This window comes from Pezoporus flaviventris, unplaced genomic scaffold (genome assembly GCF_033815535.1).
Source record: "Pezoporus flaviventris isolate CSIRO_AGI_PZ_B2104156 unplaced genomic scaffold, CSIRO_AGI_Pfla_v1 ptg000045l, whole genome shotgun sequence".
Lineage (NCBI taxonomy): Eukaryota > Metazoa > Chordata > Aves > Psittaciformes > Psittacidae > Pezoporus > Pezoporus flaviventris.
In genome coordinates, this window is record NW_026892593.1 from 27,759,203 (window position 1) to 27,782,332 (window position 23,130).

General features: G+C 39.2%; 1 protein-coding gene across 1 annotated transcript in view; it reads right to left on the reverse strand.

The window, feature by feature from the left end:
* Window positions 1-23,130, reverse strand: part of NELL2 (neural EGFL like 2) — a 153,974-nt gene that overhangs the window by 6,415 nt on the left and 124,429 nt on the right. Inside the window, exons 16-17 of the mRNA XM_061467792.1 lie at window positions 10,852-10,992; window positions 791-984 (exon numbers count right to left, since the gene is read on the reverse strand). Coding sequence (XP_061323776.1) covers window positions 791-984; window positions 10,852-10,992 — 335 coding nt within the window. The remainder of the gene's footprint in view (window positions 1-790; window positions 985-10,851; window positions 10,993-23,130) is intronic.

Genomic DNA, 23,130 nt, shown 5'->3' on the forward strand with positions numbered 1-23,130 from the left:
AGCAGAAACCACAATGCACACTCAAAAGCTGCCATAAATTTACCTTGTTGTCTTACATATATCCTTCATACAACCAATCTTCAGGCAGCTCTCCCCTAAGGTGATAAAACCCAAGGGTGTCTTTCCCAAGGGTCAAATTTTAATGGATTGCACTAAGTTTATGTCATTCTCATATGGATGATAGTCAATTCTAGCTTTATACTTCCAGATCAATCCCTCCCTTCTGTAATTATTCACACAAGAAAGATGATAGGTAATCTGAAATTAAATTAATGCTCATGAAACCTGAGCTGCTGAAATGCTCAGGACTTTGTCAGCCATGTATTGGGCATTTATTCTGCATCAGCATTTAGCTTGTGATCAAGCCTCCCACAGCAAACATGTGAGAAAGTTAAGCTGAAATACTCTGCAGATACAGAACCTACTTCTATTTGCAGCCATCTGGTTAAAGATACTGGCATCAGTCACCAGCTCCAATATGTGTCTAGACAGACAGCTTCTTTGCATGAATATGCTGCTGCTCCCACCCAGAAAACATGGGTGGCATCTCTGTTAACAAAATAACACTATCGTCTTTCTTCCAGTATCATATAATAAACTTCATGTGGAAGTTCTGCTCATGCAGGTTGGAGAGAGCTCTCCCCAAAAACATATATAATACCATTTTTCTGTAGCACCAGATGCACACCTGACAAGGCAGCTAGACCAGGAATTTCACTTGAATCACAACGTTCTTCCTTTCATCCCTAGTACCATCTTGCAAGAAGCAGCTCCTTCTATTTCTACTGACCTGGCATGAGCAGACAGAGCACCTGTCATTCTCCAGCACCCAAATCTGACCGTTGTGTTTGATTTTGTTTTCATGGATACAGTCTCCTGTGCAGTTCTTGCCATGGGGACATCGACAGTCGTACCCACCATCCAAGTTAAAGCAAACAGTGTCATTGGCACAGCTATGCCTTCCAGTTCCACATTCATCAATGTCTGCAAAACACGCCATGTAATGCTCTTAGACCACATCCAATTAACAAAAATGTTCTTGCAGCGCTCAATATAAATGATTCTTGGCCATTAAGTCTTCAGTGGAAAATTAATTTGCACTTCACCAGAACAGGGAGAAATAACTTACAAGTTCACAAAAAAATATTCGAGTCACATCAGCTTTTGAAAGACAATACTTTGAGTTTTCCTGTACACCTTTCTAAGTGAAAGCCATTAGGTAAGGTAGTTAGAATGAAGAAATCACAGGCAACATAAGAACAAAAATAATTCTTAGCTCCCTAAACATTCATGAGACATGTTTAGTGCAACAAGAAAAGCTGCAGAATTTTCTTTTCAAAACCTTTTGCTGGCTTTGGCTGGTACCTTTGAGTTCACTTGCTGAGAAGTTAATGTGAAGGGTGACGTCTGACCTGTAAGCTCATTTAAACTAGCACACCATGCTTTAAGTTGCATCATTTATCAGGGTGCGCAAACTAGAATATTTCAATTATTCAACTTGCAGTGACATCTATAGCCCTTGTGTCTAGCACAAAAAATAAAGAAAAAAAGAATGTCTCCAGTGAGTAAAAGTAAATGACTTCAAAACCATCATATCTCAAAGAATTCAAGAGTACCTTTAAAGGCCTAATTCATCAATTGTGCCCTTGCACGATTATTTTGCAAGGGCAAACTAGCAGCAAACACTGCCTTCTACTTGGATAGTCTTTATTTAGTGTTTTCAACTGTCCATATGGAGAAAAGTCATCTGGGAAAAGAGCTTTGAAAGGGCATGAAGTAAACAGTTATGGGCGATAAAACATGGAAAATACTAGAAAATACTAGATCTATGGTGACTGCAAATATTGATACACTGAGTTCAACTCTAAATACAATTTCACAACAGTCTGGCACAAGCTTTTAATTAGAGTTCATTAAAAAGTAGCACTGTGATATTTAAATGTCCAACAGATCAGCACAAGACAAAATAAGCAATATGGTCTTGCATGTATCTTTCACCATGAAAATATAATAAACCACTCAGCTTTGGGTTCAATAATGGAAATGAAATCTCCAATTCACCTCAAGCACATTCAGTTTAAAGCAAAACAACTCAATTATCATTTCAATTTCAAGTGTGGCTGCAGTTAAAAAAAAAAGTAAACAAGTCATTAACATGAATATGAATTGGGATGAAAAACAGCAGGGAAATTATTAGAATTCCAGGGTATAAATAAGCAGCATCGTAGGTTTCCTTCAAACACTGTGTGCAGTAACAGTAGCACCATCTCAAAAAAAAACATATTGCAAAATTACTAGGGCTTATGGGAAGGATGAGGAAAATGTCATTTGAGAAGAACTGAAAAGTAATGGATTGTTCATCTCTAAAAGAACATTAGCAAGAAGGGGTATAACCAAAAAAATAATGAATACTCCAGAGGAGACATGTTGAGAGATTTGTTCTTCACATTGCCAAATGCAGAAGATAGGGGACAGTGAATGAAACTGAAAGACAACAAATTTAAGCCTGATAAAAGGAAATAACTTTTCATACAATGCATAAACAAACTATGACACTCACTGCCACAGAATGTTAAGAGGGGAAAAACAACTGCAAAGCTAAGACCCTACAAGGCTAGCAAGAATATTCAATTTGCGATGCTAATTGCATTGCTAATTGCAAGATTTTGTAAGATTACATTTCATGCATTAGGGTCTATGGTGTCCTTATTTACATATGAGATAACCCAGAACAGGCAAATCATCTCAGATCTCCACATCTTCTACCTCGTTAAACTCTGAAGCATTTGGAGTCAGCCACTGTTGCAACAGGGCAGAAGATAACTGGGATCAGGAACCTAATTTGGTGTGGCTGTTTGCATGGACCTGAACAGCTGAAATGGCACAGGCACATCAGGCAGGGAAACCCATGCAAACTATAAGGACACCTAGTTAGTGGAACAGACAGCCCTGTGGAGGCTGTCCAACCTCCAGCCTTGAAGGCTTTTAGACAAGAAGCTAACAGGAATGGTCTGAGTGATGCTGGTCTGGTCAGAGCAGAGGAATAGACAATCTGCTCTCTCCATCTTCTCTTAAGTCTATACTGAAAGCAATACAACCTACCAATTTAAAACTAAGATCTTCATATACTCTGTCTAACTGGTTTTAGTTATGCAGTATAGAGAACAAACAAAATCTATTTAAGTGTAATGATTCAAATTTACAGCAGGATTCTTGGCTATCACTGAAGTAATTTTTAATAAATTACTTCCCTACATTTGCATTCATTTGTTTAAAACACTCTTTGGTAGGAAGCTTTCACACAGCCTGTGTCATAAAGGAGTAATACATCACTTCTCAACAACCTGGCCACTTAACTGAAAGCAGCCATACTTGGACAAAGTTCAGCTGTCATGTAAATAAGACCAGTTTCCTTTAAGCAACAAATGGTGACCCTATAAACACAAAGTCTGCATTTGGCATTTATGTACAAGGGCGTTTCACAATTTTCCCATGAGAAAAAGGCTTCTGGGGTTCGTTTTCCAATATGGTAGTGGTTAGTGCACTGTTACAGAAAATAATTGCTGAGTTTATTCAACAGCTCACGAAAAATCCCAACCTTGTTTTTTTCATAGAATCATAGAATAGTTAGGGTTGGAAAGGACCTCAAGATCATCAAGTTCCAGCCCCCCTGCCACGGGCAGGGGCACCTCACACTAAACCATGTCACCCAAAGCTTCGTCCAACCTGGCCTTGAACACCGCCAGGGATGGAGCATTCACAACCTCCCTGGGCAACCCGTTCCAGTGCCTCACCACCCTCACAGTAAAGAACTTCTTCCTTATATCCAATCTAAATTTTCAATTGTTTGAGCCATGAACATAAATGTTCTGGATAGGGCAATTTAAATATCCCTGGTCAAAGCAGGAGCTATTTACATTTTGAAGCTAACCTAACCAGAAACAGCAGTGTGTTTATAATGCAACAAGAGAAACACAGAATCTGCTTGCACCAAATTCTCATCTGCACTATTTATCCACATCAAACTTCGGGCATTATCTGCAAAGAACATGCACACAAATCATGCATACCAAGCAAAACTTTGCTCAGCTTTTTTACTTTGTATTTGTAATGGATGGTGAATTAACTTACTGATAGCTCTCCAATTTCCATAACCATATGGATAGGGGTACACTAGCCCCTTGGATTACAGGCTGCATATTTCCCATATATCCAGCCACAGAGGCATGTTATCACTCTCATATTGGTTTGGGGGTTTGGGGGGGAGGGGGGGGGGCTTGTTGTTTTTTTGTTGTTTTTTTTTTCTTTAAAAAGCACAACAAAAACCCCAACAAATAATTAACTTCAGGCTATTTGCAACACACTGCTTAGGAATCAAGCAGCTTGAATGTTACGACATGAGAACATTAAGTCTCAAAAGACTTGGAGGTTTGCCTCAGAAAGCAACAGAAACAAAATGTAACCAGTTATCTAGTGCTAAATTGAGGATCAGGACTTATTTATCTAACCTACACTAAAAATTACAGCAGATATCAACTGGCACATATTTTAAGGATTTTCCTTTTCTTACCATCATCCCTGGATCCAACTTAATGTCGCAATGAGTGCCATGCGATGAGGAAGCAGTGATACATATTACAGAAAGCTAAGAGTTAATTGCATCTCAAGTAATTTCATGCCTACACAGGAAAAATATTGAGCACTAAAGCCATAAAAAATGGTGACAGTGCCTGGAATGACTAAATTCTATTTGCAGTATCTGAGAGACTGCAAAGGCAGAAAACTCCATAAAATTGGGAATTTCAATTGCCCCACCAGGTTGTGACCCAAGGCTGTATTTAACAGATTTACTGACTGTTTCTTGGAACAGACAATCAAAGAATCCCAAAGGAACAAAGCACCATTTGGCTTGGCCCTGTGCAGTGCGAGGGCTCTGATTCAAAATGTCTCTGCTGAGCAACTACTCTGTGTTGGTGACCAGCAGCAACCACAGCGTATGCAAGTTCAACATCCTCAAAGAAATTTAAATGGCTGCAAAAAGGAATCTCTGTGGTAGTGCTTAGTTTCAAAGAGGGTATTATGTTAAAATGATGAAGTTTAAAGACATATTAAAACTATCAACCAAAAGGAGAATGTTTTCAGATAGAAAGAAGATTGTTTAACATTGTAGGTTCAGAGTAAATGTATACTACATAAAAATATATTAAATAAAAAATACAAATATATATTTAATATATTAAAGGGGGGATACATTTCATATACTGTAATACTTTTATCCAAAAACTTCATGCACTCCCTTGCATAATACATGCTCTTAAAGGGATTACATACAATGGAGTAAAACAGGTTGTTGACTCACAGGTTAATTAGTAAGTAATAAAAGGCAGCCACAAATGGTCAGGTTGTCACAATGGGGAGCTATCCCAGGGAAGTTCCCCAAGAATCTGTGTCAGAATATGTGCTGCCAAATATACATAGTGATCTGAGGGAATGGACGAACAGTGGGATGAAAAAGACTGTTGATAAGAAAGTATTAAAACAAAAAAATTGACAGTGAAATATAGAAGCATTTCATTATATTGACTGACTAAACCATATGTCAGATAAGATTCAATTGTAAGGTGCATGGGGAAATACCCATTCAAAAAATCAAATCAGTCTTTTAGATCTGTTCTGGATAGAGATCTTGGAGCTACTGTGGATATCTCTATTAAAATGACAGCTCAATAATGTTTTGGGAATAAAACCCCACAAATACAACATTGATAGCAACAGACAAGAAACCTTGTAATAACTCACAAGGAACATGAACAAGGCACAATTAGAAAAAAAAGAAACAAAACCTGTGTACGCCTTGCTAGGAAGTGACAAAGAGCTCAAAGATCCATTCTAATATAGCTGATGGAAAGCTGCAATTTTCCCTCCTCTGATGAGCTATCCAGACTTACATTCAGGATGTTCAAATAAAGCCCAAAAAGGTTTCCCTCAGACATTATTTTCTACCAGAATCATTCTGGTATCAGTTAGAGTGTCATCTGTGTAAAGAAGAGATGAACAGCTGCATCACTGAGAAATATGCTGCTGGAAGAGACAGGCTGGGAGGGTGGAATATTCCTTTGAAGCAACCGAAGTTTCCCAGTTACCTTAGCTCCGAATCATTAGCTCAGGAAGGTGACAACATCAGGATATCTGAGTACTTTTTGCTTCAGGCAAAGAAGGAAGGAGTGAAATTGACAGTGAACCCAAGATAGTCTGAGCAGAAAGTTTGGTTTCTGTTCTTTTCTGTCCCAAGTAAATCTATTGACTAGTGTAATTATTCTTCAAGGAGAGAATAATTTATTTATGACATCATGCAAGCCAACTGTCAGAGTGCTTAACAGATGTGGAAGATGAAGAGCTGAGACTTCAGACAGCAGTAACAGCAGCTTCACAGAAACATAGTTTCCTGATACAACAAATGTGTTCCAATTGCTACCTTACAAAATATAGTGGTCAAGTTTCTGGTTTATTGTTCTCTTATAAAAGAGGAGAAACTCTGCCAACTTTGTATTCTGCCCATGCTCCAGAATATTTAAATACTAATGTGACTCTGTATGTGTCTTCTGTTTGGCGATGCTTAAGTTGGGTTCCCAAACTCAATAATGAAGCCTTAATGCCTATCACCCTGTTTGGGATGGATGGAAAACAAAAAAGTTAATTTATTTGTTGACCTTTTATGATCATGAATAAAAGCAAAAGGATTTTGATTGAGCTTTTGAGAGCTAGTAAGATTTCCTGCTGGAGTAGTGATTATTTCCTGTCTCCTTAAGTGCTGTCAATAACAAAGATTCTGTTAAACATTGCCAACACCACAGAAAGATCTAAGTGTAGGACTATGAACTGACAGCGGTTTTTCAACCACAAGAAATTTCATGCACTAGTTAAAATACTGGATGTTCCGTGACATAAATTCAGATATCCTGACAGTCTGAAATTCCTCTGCTTTCCAGATCCAGAGCCATGGATGCTGAAGTGACTATTTTGGACTTCATTCATTCATAAAGGCTGTGGAGGACACTGAGGCTTGTAATAGACCTCCATCTTGTGGAAAACATTGCTCAGGTAGAGCCCCAGCCCTCTGTACTGTCAGGCAGCCTGTTCTATCACACAGAGAAGGAAGCGATTCTACTTCTGGATGCAAGACAGCAGAAGAAAAGCATAACAAGTCATTTCAGACCAGAAATCTTAAACTGTGAGTTAACCCTTACAAGTAAAAAGATCCAATTTGAACTGGGCATTCTGGATTGATGCTTTCCAAACCTTTCATTTGCACCTGTCTCAATTAAGGAATGTGCTACCTGCTGAGAGTGACTGTATGTTGATCTCATATTCTGTACCAACAACAGCTGGTATCCCCCAGATACTCTTGGTAAGTCCTAAGGTGCTGCATTAATTAGATGAACTATTCTTCAAATGCGGAAGTATGCAAAATGTCCATCAACAGATGAGGTATAACCTTCACTATTCTGATACAAACCAATAGAGCCTCCCTTCAACTGATTTTGGAAGCTTTTAGACATTAAAAGGGACAAATTTAAAGGAATCGGGATCTTACACAGCAGCAGAGCAAATATTAACTGGGCCTGAACATTCTTATTTTAGGATTTTGCCCTCAGAGGTTCCAGGTTTTTAACACAAGGAAGCATGAGGCTGCAGTATGTACTATCTTAGCTTAGCCCTCTCTTATGGAATGGCACATGAGAGACAACCTTCAGAGCACCAATAAGATCGTGTAAAGAAACTATAAAGAAAAGCTGCAGGGAGCAAAGAGGAAGGTACCAGGTAATATAACATGCTGAATGCTATATTTATATATGTATGAAATTTAAGACTACCCAAAGCCATGCAATTATGAAAGACTAAGTGGCTGATCTTCACCACTTTTCTGGAAATACGAGGATGTGTAACGTAATTCTATTTCCAAGGGAAAGGCAGCAAGTACTGCATTTCCCATCATTCCTCTTGGTAACTGTTATAGAGACCACAGGTCTACCCAGGTGTACAATGTGAAGCAAAACCCAGCAAAGGAATCTCTAGGTCTTCCATTGCCTGTAGGTACAATAAAATGGGATTATGAATTTTTGCATTCAAGTACATTAGTCAAAATACTCAGTATTCTCAGATGTGGCAAAGAAGCAGCAGTAGCCAAGGTCAATATATGCGTGAAACAGGCAATTCAGCAACTATTATTTCATTATTAAGCACCGGCAAAGTCTAATGCTACCAAGGAGTCCACCTCTAGGAAGGAATATTTAGTACAATGTCCTAATGGGGCCATTTACTGCAAAAGAGGTAGGTGCAGCTTTGGTATTCTGTTAAATTGAGGTTTCTAAGGAAATGCTCCTGTGCCTCTGTGATCTTAACAGAGGTGTTTCCACCTGAATTTTTAAAATTGGATGCTTTGCTCTAGAAAACAAGAAGCTGACTAACACTGATCACAGAATTGCTCTCTGTAGTACTATCAGCACATGTCCAGGGGACACAAACAGAAAAAGATTTGAGGCAGACCATATAGAAAAGTCAAGAAAGAAAAGATTTGAACCCACACTTCCTTGGCTTTTAAAGGTTTTCATCACTAAAAGAAGGAACTTTCTTCAAAGCAAGTAAGCCTTTAAAAAGATAAGTCAAAGACAAGCCTATTATGCACTCTTAACAATACTTTGAAGTAGTCTTCTCAGAAAGCTAAAGGGACGAGCCCTCGAAGAACATTTCATAATCCTCCTGAGATTTAACTTTTTTGTTCCACCAAGAAATCAAGCTTCTCTTCTGTGCAGTTTTGCACTGCTCCTTCTACAGATGTGCAAGCTGTAGCACTTGCATGATGCAAAAGCTTCAAGAGGACACTGGTCCTGGGTATACCAAGAGGCTCATACAGTACCAAGATTTGAAATCTGAAATTAGTATAGCCTGAAAGCTGCTCCCCCATTACAGTGAGTATCTAAAAGACCATCCAAAACAGCTCAATCTGATCAGGTCTAACTGGGGATACTAAAGAAGTGACAAAAGAAAACCAATTTTCTATGTCTTTAAATCCAGCAGAGGAATCTCTCACAGTGGAAAAGTCTGACAGCAGAAAAGCCAACTGCTTTTGTGCTGCTATGCTCTGCTACTGGAAGTTCAACCTTCCTTACTGCAACCTATTTTAGGCTGTATCTTTATACCTTTTAAGGTTTTATTTTGTGTCTGAGACACAATGTCCCAGGCTTCAATCCAATAAAAAGTGATGTAGTAAAACTAATAAACTATCTAACCTTCCTCCCCGTCTCAAGTTGCTACACATTCCAAACTTTGGAGCTGCAATCAATCAGATTGAAAGTATTCCGCTGTTAGTGACTAGGGTTATCAGCAATGCATATAGTTTCCTGGCATCTGTGATTTAATTCTAATTACTTATTATCCTCGGTGTATGTTTAATAAAGAGCTGTTGGTGCTTTGTAGAAAAGGTCAAAACATTCTAATAATTGCCACTTCTGCATACACATAGCAATCCCAACATTTATTTTTCCTTGGCTTTCTATTTGCTTAGAAATTGCTGCCTAATTGTTACCTGTTTGCACACATCTCAACAGAGTCACTTTGTATCACGTGTATCTCTTGAGATAGCGTGTGCCAAACCATTATCTTCAACTAACAAGACAAATGTTACATTGATACTATAGACAGAACTTGGGGTATTGAGGATATTTCCATAAATGCCTGGGTAGACTGTTACCTGTGCTGCGAGTGACAGAATGGCAACGTTATAATCAGAGGGATCGCAACTTCTTGTTTGCACGTTCTTGCCTAACACCTGGCCAGCGAACAGTGACATTTGGTTAGTTCTTGACAAAGAAAGCTTGACTTATGAAAGCAGTGGCTGACTCAAATTGCTGATTCCTCCTGAGAATACAGGCTTTCAGCTGTGGTGAAAATGTGTTGAAATAAAGTATTGATGATGGGGATACTGAAAAGGTCATCTCACTCCCAGAGAACTGTCTGTGTGTCTGCCTTAGTGAAATTAATTCAATTGCCTTCCCTTTGGGACTGATGCAGCCCACCAACGTGAGTTTGAACAGCAAGGTAGGAAAGATTACACTGTGTGAGCACTGAATATTTCAGCACTGAGAGACAGAGGGGAGAAAAGTGCCTCGTTCTGCCCTTAGTCCATGGCAAAACAGAACGGTTTGTTCTCATTTAAGAGCAATTTATTGCCTCAGACCTAAGTCCGCTGAGCTTCCCAGTCTGCAAGGCTGCTCTTCAAACTGCAAGCTTCTACAGGCAGTTAGCTTATGCACAGGAAGAGCACCACAGTTATTAACATGGGAGGGAGGGGGTGTAAGGGCTTCATAAAAATTCTTTGCAATGCGAAATATTTTCATCACAGACTATTCTAATGTACACAAATGAAGTGGAAGAACTGAGGTCTGGATCGAGGCCCATTTCTACATATAAAGAATCTGACATATAAACAGGTTACTGTGGAGTGGCAGATTACAATGAGTCCTATCAGCCCATGGGAAATCACAAGGGTCATGCACAGAAGCAGATGCAGGGCCAGAGAAACTGCATTTTAAGCACCATGCCTGACTTCACATGTTATCTTAGCCAATCACAGAAATGGCCACTAATGTTCCACCTGTGTGTTCGGAATATTCACACTTCATATTCTTTTGCTTTTTGTTACGATGCTTATTTAGACTAATATTGCTTTGGGTCAAGGTTTAACTTCCACTGATACAATGTCCAAGACAATATTTGACCAGCACTGTCAGAGATACTAGACATTACTGTAATGCGACTCATAACAATACCCCAACTTCTTTAGATACTGACCTTCACAGGATTCTCCACTTGGTGAAAACATCCCATTGTCATGGTAGCCATCTCTGCATTCACAGTGGTACCAACCAGGCAGGTTAATGCAGTTAGCACGACTGTCACACTGAACAAAGCCATCTGAGCATTCATCAATGTCTGTTTAATAAGAACAACAAAAAAGGAGAAAATTCACACAGAGGAAATTGCTATATTCACCTGATGGAAGAACAATGTCTCTGGTATTTCTGGGTTTCACAGAATACCAACACTTGAATTTCCAGAATTATTTGCAGTAAGGTTTTGAATCATTTCCATAAAAAAACTTGGCTAATAGTGTAGGCCCTGCCAACAGTGGAGGTTCTGCTAATCCCCATTTACTGTTTACATATTAGCAACTCATTTTGCCACAATACATCATAGGTAATCTGACATCTGTGAAAATTGCCCACAGTGTGAAGAAAGGAATTGGATCCCAGTTCAAATAACAAGATGTTAACCCTCTGAGAGGTGCAGGCAGCGCAGCCTGATAAACAAACATCGCTTCTAAGGGCATATCACAACATTAAACACGCTGGTCCGTCCTTATGTTTTTGGTGACACCAACTTTAGATTAGTAGGGCTTTCTTCTCTTGTGGAGTTCCTGTTGACCTACACCAGTGCCTCTGACTCTCAACATAACTGACTGCAGTCTTCTTTTACTATCTAAGAGAAAAGCTGGGATTCCAAACAAATGCTTAGACCCTGAAGATTACATACAAGATGCCTCTAGATCCAAAATCCACCAAAGCACATCCTGCTGACACCTGAATTTATGGACTTAGCAGAGATGCAGAGAACTCTGGGACATGTTCATTTCCAGTGGCTTCAGTTATGCAGTAAGCCATGTTAAGGAACAGGTGTGAGTATGAGTGTTTTTAAAAGTTAGGGAATGTGAGGAGTAATGGAGTCAAACAGGAATAAAACTGTGTCCTCCTTTACCAGATTCATCTCACTGTCATTTTGTTTTATACCAGTGGTAGCATACCTACTTGAGCAGCGAGCTGACCAAGAGGTGCTTATAAAACTAGCACAGAGGGATCCACAACACATGCAAACTGCCTTCAGAAACAACAAGCTCTAAACCCTCCCACCATGAGTCTGAATAATGAATAAACCCTCAGGGTACTGGCCATTCTGTCCAAAGTAGGGATATAACCCTTCTTTAAAAGGTTGAATCTTTGAAAACAGGTGGAAACTTTGAAGCTAAGAACAAATTAAGCCTCAAACTCTTAAAAGTACCTCAGCAGTTGATCTAATATCCTCCGGGAAGCAGATATGAAGGAGAGGGAGGTGTGATGTGACTACTGAGATATATGTAAAGTATGTCAAAATTCTGCCCACAGTACTTGTTAGCACCCATTTATGTCATCTGTTATTTTTGCAAGAGAAAGTGTAAACTGGCTAAGAAAATAATTTGTGAGCTGCAATAAGGTAACAAAACCCTTTTCCGAGGATACTAATGTCTGCATAGATAAAGGTATACTCACTCCAGTCCCTTATGAAGCCTATTCAAACACAAATTTAAACGAAAAAACATTGAAGCCTTCTTTATCCGTCATAACCACTTTTATCCACATTTGATGGTAAGAAAATTATTAGCTATGTGGGGGACACCTACACACATCTATAAGGTATCACTCAGTCACCCACATTTGGTTTTGAGTTGCATTTTTCGTATACATGTCAGGGGTAGGTGGTATGTGCTCTGGGTATTTTGTTTACATGCCAAATACCATCTCCCTGGAATTTCTTTAGAATAACTGTACAACCATTTCATGAGTGTATTGGTTTCTAAAAGCTTTACAGATACTTGATGAAATTTCATTAGAAAATTTGATCATTACATCTCAGTCTAATTTTATATCAACAGCATCTCTAAGTAGGTGCACCTGGTCTACACTACCAATATTCTCAATGATGAAATTTGCTACTACTCCTGCTGGAATATTGCACCAACCACATACTTTGCCACTTTCTGTACTGCAAATTAAGTCATCCCTACTGGTTGAAAACAGAGAATTTTCAACTCCACTATGAATTCCAGGATAATCATCTAAGTAGTCCTGCTGCAGGACTGAGAAATGCCAAACCTTTACAAACCTTCTGCTGTTCAGTGTGTCTTTCTCTAAATCAGTATAAACTCTGGCCTTTTTCTTGTGAGCAGCCAGGAGCCAGTGGGACCTCAGAAGTGCTTGAGAGATCAGAGGAAGATCAATGAAAATTATGTTACTGTAGTGAGAAAAGGTTGGTTTGCAGTCTGTGCTTTATCTACTGCTATTCGCAAATTACTTAAGAAAAAGGATGGGAAAAGAAGAAAGGACTAAGATCCAGGCGTTCCCTTACCACTAGGGAATATGCTGCCTGGGAGACAGCTTGCCTGGCAGAACAGAATCTAGGTGACCGTGCTAAATGCTTGGGATCACCTGGTCAGCACAAGGTAGCTTGTTAGGTTCGCCAAAGATACAAGTCCAGAAAATCAATGAAGCATGTAAACTCAGAGATTGAAAGGGAAGAGCTGTCGTTCAGACTTGATATGAATCTCCATACAGCCTACTTAATAACATGCATTAAGACACTGGATGGCACATACTTCTTCCATGGGAAAGTGGAATGCATTTATTGGTGAAGAAAAGAGTGGTCAAAGTAACAGATATGAGTTAAAGAAAGCCTGTGTTCCTCTCTTCAGAATGTTTCTGAATCTGTAAGCCTTTTAATTATAAGCGCAGTATTGCAGGCACAGGCTGAATGCGTTCTGATGAACTCCCATAGTGATTATTCAGGGAAAATAAGCCTTGAATTTCACATCAGTATCGGTAAACTGACAACAAAAGAGGCTTTTCTTGCATTTATTTGCAAACTAGCTGACAAACCTAGATCACAAGAAATATTACTTGGGATGAAACGCTTTTACAGATGCCAATAAACAAAGAAATACATTCTTCTGGTTTTGTTATGGCTGCACGCAAAGTTGAGTGGAGTTATACAAGAAAGCCTACCATAACAAGCATGGGTGGAAGCATGCTGCTGGTCTTGAAGAAACACACTATACTTGACAGATAGTTTGCCTGAAAGCACTGCATTGGAACCATTGCGGCATTGATGCTGAATAACCCATTTCTCCTCACATGATTTTGCAGCAAACAAAAGAAATCCAAAACAATTCCCATCACCACCTACATTTTAGGCAAGCGACAATTTATAGCATGTGCTAGTGGGTTTCAGAATATAGACAGATGTTCCTTACGCACAGAATTCTGTTTTAAATCTCCCAGCTAATGCCGATTATTAATTCTAGCACAGCCTTGCTCTGTAATAGGACAAAATGTAACTGCGGCAACATTGTTAAACAGGAAAGCCCAGCGGAAATGTCTTGCAGAGCCAAAGCACTGATTTCATGGAAAATTTTCTTGACATTTGGATAAAAGGATTTCTATTTTCAAATGGGCATAGCATGGCTCAGGAAGTGCTGCAAAAGTATCTACAACTGAAATTATCTTATGAGTATGGGAAAAGCAGCCAGAAATAATTTTTCTCTGTCCTATGGTGAAACCTTCTCTGATGAATCATCTTGCAGCTGCTCAGTAAGAGGTGTGAGCTGACAAAAGAAGGAAAACTGATTGAAGTTTAGCTTGGCTAGTGGCTATGGTATATCAGTGGGCTATATGGAATATTAACAGCACTAATGAAGTCCTGTTTGATGCTGTACTAGAAAGGCATGAAAAACAAAATATTACTCTACAGAAGGATGTTACTTTATAATTTCACTTATGAAAAAAATTTAAGTACAAGAAAAGAAGGGACATATATTTTTCAGTAGCAGGTGATGACATTTTTAATGAAATAGACAAAACACATTCTAAGTATGCAAGTTCTGCTCATTAACTGGCTATAAGAAGCTGTGACAAAGTAGGGGAGAAGAAAAAAAACCATGGATGTGGCATTTTTTTTCTATTTTTCTCTTTCCTTTTCACCTAAAAAGCACAACTGCACATGGCAAATCTGAAACACTGATATGAGTCTCCAGGTTTGGAACAGAAAGTAATACCAAGACAGGCACTGGCAGGAACCTTCACCCCAAGGTGGAAAGCAGCTACAGAACTGCACCGAAGCACTTCAGCACCGCCTGCTCTGGCTGTGCTTCCACCCTATGGCATCTGCATGGCAGATGATTTGTGATTTTGGTGCTTGAAACACTGTGTCTGGAGAACATCCCCCCCGGCCCCATGAAACCGGTGAGCCCACAGAACACCAGGAACATGGGGACTCTATTTACCCTATGTAATTCATGGATGCATGGCAATACTGTACATTCCTTACTGCTGCAAAACAAGCGATTATTACACAGTTATGTGGCACATGATTTGATTTTCAAATATTCAGGTTTTCTCCTGTGCATTTTATTTACACTGAAATCAGTCAACCTGCTTATTTCCATATTTTGCTACTCATTTCCCACCAGAATAAAACTTTTTTGCTACCTGAAGCCCCATCTAACAGACACACAGTCACAGGCACTTTGAAAGTAAGTACTGTATACACTTAGCTCACCTTGCCATGAAACTATCTTGCTCTTCCAAATCACCTTCTTTATACCTCAGAATCATTCATTACCTGAACTGTGGCAACAGTTTTAGCTATTATAGCCCTTGCTCTTGGGGAGACTGAGAAAAGTCTGCTCCCTGAAGAGTAAAATAAGATCATTAGCAAATTATCCACTGGCACAGTAAGAAAAAAGGAAAGTCAGCTGTCAGATGAATATTATTAAAGAATTTCTGTATTATAAGAGCTTTTGAAGATTGAAAGTGGTATAAAATTGCCAATTTGAAAGATAGCAGCACTCTTTCATCCAGCAATAGGACCAAGCTCTCTCTAATGTGGTCAAGCTGCACTCAACAAATAACCACGGCGTGGGGGGAAAAGAGGGGGTGTGTGTTCTATCATTTTACATTACTCACTTCATGATAGAAATATTAAGCATTAAATCCCCCTCTCAGAAAAGGCTGTATGCCACTATCAAGCACAAAGTTACAGAGACACAGAGCTCAACTTTTTCTTTCATAAACTGCTTGATCCAGGCCAATACAAACCAAAGCCCCAGTAGCCCTTTCCTGTCAAGAAGGCAACACCACAGACTGGCAGCTGTGAATGCTTAGAGTTTAATTATTTCCATCATGGAAGTTTTTCTGGGACAGTATAATACACGGCATTCAGCTAAGACTGCCAATTAATGCAGACTCCCAAATGCAATAGTCTGTCCCAGTGCTAATTGGGTTATTATCACTGGATAGAGTTATAAAGATTAATGAGCAGCCAGCAACCTCCATAATATTCAATCACTACTCGCTAAATTTTAGATCTCATTTCAAAGGCAACAGCCTTTCCAGCCTAACGCTAACCTCCAAAGCCACCTACATCACAGCCCTATCTACAGTATAAATAAAGGGCAAACACTTAAAGAAAAAAAAAATAGAAATAGATCACTGAAGAAGTGCTTAGGAGACTGAGGCTGTTTAAAAAGATAAACGTGTTTTTTTCATGGGTACATCTGGAACAGTCAGACTGAATGTCTTTGCAAATGTCATGTTTTCAAGGATGTTATGTCTGGCTTGGATATAAAAGACCTTGTCCTAACTATTCAGACTTATGCTCAGATAATGCCCAGTAGGATTAAGATGATGTCTGGGTTACCTGATTTTACTAACTACATATGCAATGGGGAAAAGGCCTTATTCAGTAGGACAAAATGAAAGTTCACTGTACTGTATAATGTATCTGCTGTCAAAACTCAATTTTCTGGAGTGGCTTTGAAAAGGGTTCATTATCTCTACTGCAAGTTCTAGAGTCCCATCTCTCACATTTAACAAAAGTGTTTGTGTTGGTTTCCATGTGACAGCATATTTCTAATATGATGATACTTGAAAAGACCCTGCTGTTCAATCAGACCTTTGATTTGAGATCTTATGCAAAAACAGGTATGTAAGAGCCTGAAACTAGTTCAATATGCTGGAGCTATCTTGTTGCTAATACAGAGTATCAGCTTTTGGGATTTCAATCCCACCACATTTGCATATAGCACGTGTATATAAATATCATACAGCAAAATAACAAAACCAAGAATACAGAAGCTGAGACTGCTGAAATGATCCAGAAAGATATCAGTTATGCCAGAGAACTGAAATTGTTTGGAATGTCCTTTAAATCTGCTTTATAAATTCTGATCAGCTCCTTTTTTCTAGACGCTGTCGCTAATTCCCAAAGGAACTTTCTTCCTTGGTCAATAAAAGTCCTAGAGCCTGATTTTGCTTACAATCTCACTATGATTTGTTCAGCTCCCAGTAACTCTTCAAAAATATGGTATTATATTGTGAGTACTAGGACATGCTTTTCACTGTACAGGTTCTCTCATCAAAGTCCCCTTTTAACTATAGAATATCCTTGATTTTAAGTGCGTCTGCATCCCAACGTTTCATTCAGTTACAAGCTTAAATCATGAAGGCCCAGACTACAGCTGGTATGTGGAGCACAGCAAAGAGAAGAGTCACCCACAGTTTTACCCTAGCATAACACAGTCCTGTGAGCAAAAGGACTTCCTCTACACAGCAATTAGAAACATCAGTTACCTTAGATAGACCCTTCAGAGAGGAGTGAAGACCATAGCCTTTCCCCTCCCTACTCTCCTGGATAATTAATTAGGCCTGTGTTGGGAAAAAAATATATTTTAAATGCCTTTGGAGCTGCTGTTTCTATGTCTAAATAGATCCAGTAGAAATTCTGGCTGAGTCACCTTTTAACCATAATCTGGCTCAAACTGCAGGAAACCAGAGCTGGGGCTATAAATGTCGTGTTAAAAATCACTTCAACAGGTTGAGTCAGTGCTGGAAATACGCTCTTTGCTAAAAATTGCCAACTGTCAGCTGGCATGAAAAAATAACTATTGTTAAAACAGGCTTCTCTTTTTTTTTTTTTTTTTAATCCTAGCAAGACCATGATTGCAATTTTTAAAGTACCCTGTCCATGGAAAACCAATTTAGTTCTATTAATGAAAAGGAAGCAGAAAGTGATTGAGGATGTAATACAGAATTATAGTTCATTAATTCCTCAAGTATGTAATTTTCCAGACTCCTGATCCCCCATTGATTTCTTCACACCCCCATAGGTCCTGCTAAATGCCAGCAAAAAGAAATTCAGTCGTGTTGTTATTTCATGTGTGGCAGTAGCGGCACTCCAAAATTAGATAAAAACGTTATGAAAAGGAATTTTCCACTGACTGCTTCACCATGCAGCCCTGTTAATAATTCTTTGTTGTCAAAAATTGATCAATCACAGACCCCATCTATAACTGAAACTATGACAGTCTCTCATTACACACCCAATATCATCAAAGGATGTGGTATTTGTAACAGTTGAAGATGGTAATTCAGAACATCTAATTAGCCATGGTGATCTAGGCGCATCCATGAACAGTGTTAAAAAATAGAATATAATTTTCAACCAGATTTTGTCAAAACCATTGTACCAATCCCTATTTGAAAGAATAATTGAGATGTATTGGGCCTGTATTTCTAGTCATTGACAAAGATGTGGTTTTGCTTTCACTTTGCTCATCATTCTCAGTACAGTGCCTCATCCTAATTGTAACACATGCTTCTGTTTCCCTGTTACTCGTATGTTGATAAAGAAGTAATGATTTTCTTCCAGATAGCAAAAGAAATTTTATACCTTGAAATACACTAACAAATCCATTTTAGATACCTACTACTGTTTGAAAATTACATAGCTCCATTTGCACATGTTAGAAAAATAGGACTAACTAGTGCTACTCACTAAAGGTCTCTGTAAGAATAGCCAAGTCCTAAACAAAAGAGAACAAATTTGTCTGAAAAGAGAAGAGCCAGTTTGGCCAGTTGTTCTCTCTTTTCTAATGGTTGGGAAGGAAGGCTTCACTTGCCTTATACTGACCAAAGATCTTGAGTTTTCTCAAGTAAGAGTCAAGTCGGTCGTAACCATGAATTATGTTTTCTACATATATGAATCAGTGATGCAACTAGCACATTCTCAGCTTAGTTTGGGTTCAGCTTTGCAAAAAGCTGCTTCAGATCAGCTCTGGTATCAACTACAGCAAATTTCTAAGGATTTAGTTCAGAAGCCATTTAAGGAAAACAACCAGAAACACCCACAAAGCACCTCAATGCATATTATATACATGCTGAAGTTTAAAATATTCTTCCCCATATTTTCATACAGCGGCTTCTTACCACGACTCTCAGCCCATAGACCAATGACCATTAATTTACACTGCTGCTCCTGAAGTGTAAAATCATGTAGAGATTGTACCAAACTGCTGAAGCACAGAACATGAAAAAAACACTGTTCCTTTGCTTGGGCTATAAACATATCATTGGCATATATCTGCAGAGACTGCAGACTCCTGCATGCTGACAGCAAAAGGAAGGACTCCATAGGGACATGGAGCTATGATTGGCAGTGTTATAGATTTTAATTCCACTAATAGTTGAACAGCTCGTAATTCATAAAAGAGAGAGCTTACAGTGAGTGATGAAGGTCATCTCTATCTCCCCTATATAACTGAAGGAAATTCTATTATAATGCTGCCCAACTGCACTATTCACATTCTATTTATAGCCCACTGTATTTTAAGAACCTAATTGAAATTTTAGTTTTCGTGTTTAGCAAAGGAAGTTCTTTCCCGTAGCAAATAACACTCAAGTAGTGGATGCATTTTGATGTTTTTAACAAAAAAAAAAAAAAAAAATCCTGTCTCCTCAAAGCCTTTTTGTAGCTTTCTCTTTTCCCTGGTTTCTTTTTTGTGTTTTTGTTTTTATTTTTAAGCTGCTACGTATAGGATGTGACTTTGCAACAAGCTGAAGAAAATACAAAGAGAAAAAGATAAGTACTAGTATATGGCTCTTCAGCAGAGAAAAAAATCTTTTGTTATTTAAAACTGACAGGGACTCTGAAGGAGGAAAGAAGTGAGAAACTGTGTCAGGCAAGAAAAATGAAAGAAGAAAAAGATGCAGAATGTTGAAGTAGCAAAGCATCTTAATCAACCAAACAGAAAAGACGAGGTGAGTAGGATTCATGCCTAAATCCAGAATGTTCATCAAAATCAATATGGAAATTTTTTTCCGTAATTTCTGTCAAATATTTAGTTTGTGAATAAATATAAATTAAAATATAAAGCAAAGTAAAACATCCCAGGCTTCTGAAGTCACCAGCCCTTGTCTCAGTGCTCATTTTTGACCTTTTTTTACCGTATCTGAGAAAAATTCAGGTGATAACGGGATTAGAGTCACCTCCCTTCCAGACACTTGCAGCCAAGCAAAACTCATCCCATTCACAGGACCCTGGCTTTCCACTTGACTTGCTGCAGATCCCATAGACAACTTTTAAACTTTTTCTGCAATTTAATGAGCTAGCCATTTTAGAATACGGCCTTTTTGAAATTCAAACGAAAAGCATTTTCTCTGGTTTTATGAACTGATTGCCCTTCCCACTCAGAAAAAATATAAACTCCATATCTTCTCTCAGCTATTGACATATTGAACAGAGGAGCAAGGTGAGCAGAAGTTAGATGGCCTGTATCTTATGGGGACTCCTGCCACTGACTTCTTATGCAAACCCTGTCACCTATTCAACTTTCCCCATGTGTTTTGACTTCCACATCTGTAAAGTAGGGAGGAAATGCTTCTACCAGGTCCTATTTTTTGTACACAAACAACTATGGGTAAAGAAATTTAGGTAACAATGCTGACTTGGCAAATACCCCAAGTGATGATGCCAAGGCATGGTTTGGGGAACAGTAACACACTGGGAATCAGGAACTAGAGAAGAGACCAACATCTTCTGGGGCGGGTGAGAAGAGCATTAAGCTGTAGAGATGGAGGCTGCACCCCTTGGCCTTTCTCTAGTACTTTATTTGGCAGCACAGACAGAACACAGAGGTCACAAGGAAACTCACTGATAGTAATTTGTCTCTAATCGTTTCAAACAGATCTCACAATGTAGACCACAACTGCTGCTTTTTAATAGTCTCCTGTGTAGTTCTACTGCACTCTAAGGATCTTTAATTTTTATGGATATCCGAAAGATGTAATTAACTTCATATATATTCAGAGAAAATATTTAAAGAGAGGAGCAAGAAACTGTTTTTTTATATCAGCACACTGAATTTCAGAATCTTACTTACAAACAGCTTACCTATGTCATATACGCCGTGTTTGCTCCCATGTCCTAGTTGTAAATGTCTGTTTTTCTGTAGGCTGAATTAACACTTAGAGCATTGTTAAAATAGAGCATTCCTTGCAGGAATGGCTCGTTGTCCAGGGGTTAGCTGAACACCTCCCTACTACAGTTTCTTAGACTGTCAATCATACGAAGTCTTGGCTATTACCTGGGCATAGTTAGCTGAAGTTTGCTGGCAGGACCTGTGGACCCATGGAGAGAGGAGTCCATGCTGGAGCAGGTTTGCTGCAGGACTTGTGACTCCATGGGTGACCCGCACTGGTGCAGTCTGTTCCTGAAGGGCTGCACCCCATGGAAGGGCCCCATGCTGGAGCAGTTCATGAAGAACTGCAGCCTGTGGGAAGGACTGACATTGGAGAAGTTCATGAAGGAACTTCCTGACAGACCCCACGCTGGAGCAGGGCAAGAGTGTGAGAAGTCCTCTCCTGAGGAATAAGGAGCGGCAGCGACAGCATGGGATGAATTGACCACAACCCCCATTCCCCTTCCCCCTGTGCCACTGAGGAAGAGGAGGCAGAAAAATCAGAAGTAAAGATGGGCCTGGGAAGAAGGCAATGGTGGGGAGAAAGTGTTTTAAAATTTAGTTTTTAGTTCTCATTACCCTACTCTGATTTAATTGGTAATAAATTAAACTAATTTCCCAAACTGATTGTGTTTTACCCATGACAGTAAATGCTGAGTGATCCTTCCCTCTCTGTCTCTCCACCCATGAGACTGTTGTTATGTTTTCTCTCCCTCGTCCAGCTGAGAAGGGCAGTGATAGAGTGGCTTTCATGGGGACCTCGCATCCAGCCAGGGTTAACATACCACACATGTGGTGGCAGCCTGGACAACCTGCAGTTGTAACCTATTTCCTACCAGATTACTCCGCAGACTCTACATAAGGTTTGTAGTTAACAGCTTTACCAGCTGAGTAAGACCCTCATCAAATCTGTGTTGCTCCTCCTGTTCATTCATGAGCTTTCATCTTGCATCTGGATAAATTGTCCCCTTCCTTCAACCTTCACCTCTTTCTTTGAGCATATTTGTTTTAGACAGAGTGCAGGACATGCCCTTTGCCACCTACAGTCCCTGGGAGCAAAGCTGCTGCTGCATCATGCATTCCACACACTGCTCTCTCTCCTACCTCCAGAGGACTTTGGCATCAAAGGAAATGGCAGTTAAGAGAGGTACGGTCAGAAGAGTTAAAATCTTTGCCTTGAGTTAGCTTCTGACAGTGTTTGTTTCTGCCTATGTTCATAAGCACAACTGAAGCCCAATTTAAAAAGTGGAGATTGCAGTATTTGCCTCTTTATTGTTCATTGTTCCTTAAGACGTTATATCAAACGCTTTACAGTGATTTTAGACTTGGGCAAAGCCAACATATCATTCATTAATCCATTTAAATATCTTGATGCACAATAGATGATGCACTTTCAAGTGCATCACACTTGAGATCTTTTCTGGGTCTAAAGCCTCTTTTGCCATCAATCCTATCTTGACTTTTTTCAAACCACTGTGTGCCTATTATTTCTAACAGTACAAACACTAGTAGCAAGTTGGTTTACTTTTACAGATGTTGGACTGGAAAGCTCTTCACCTATACTACTAATTAGATATGGGGGAGGCAGATGATCTCTAAAAAAAAGCTATGAACACATTGCACGTTACAGTTACTTCAGCTAGACTCAAACTTCATGAAATTCCTGCTCACCCAAGGCCTGACTTCAGAAATATGTGTAAGAGTGAGCTTGCCTTGTGGTCCTTTTATTCCTTAGGATTGGTCAAAGGTATCGAAATAGTCCTGACCACCAATGGTAAAGAATCATTTTTGCATCAGCACAAATGGGTATTTTAGAATGACTCATTACAACTTGTTCTTATCATTCCCTAGTAGAAATAAACAAGAGAAACTAGATCAAATGCGAAGGAAACTCATCAAAAGCCCATAGCTGTGTATATGATGAGAACTATATCAATTTTTATCAGTTGAATACAAGGGCCAGTTTTAGT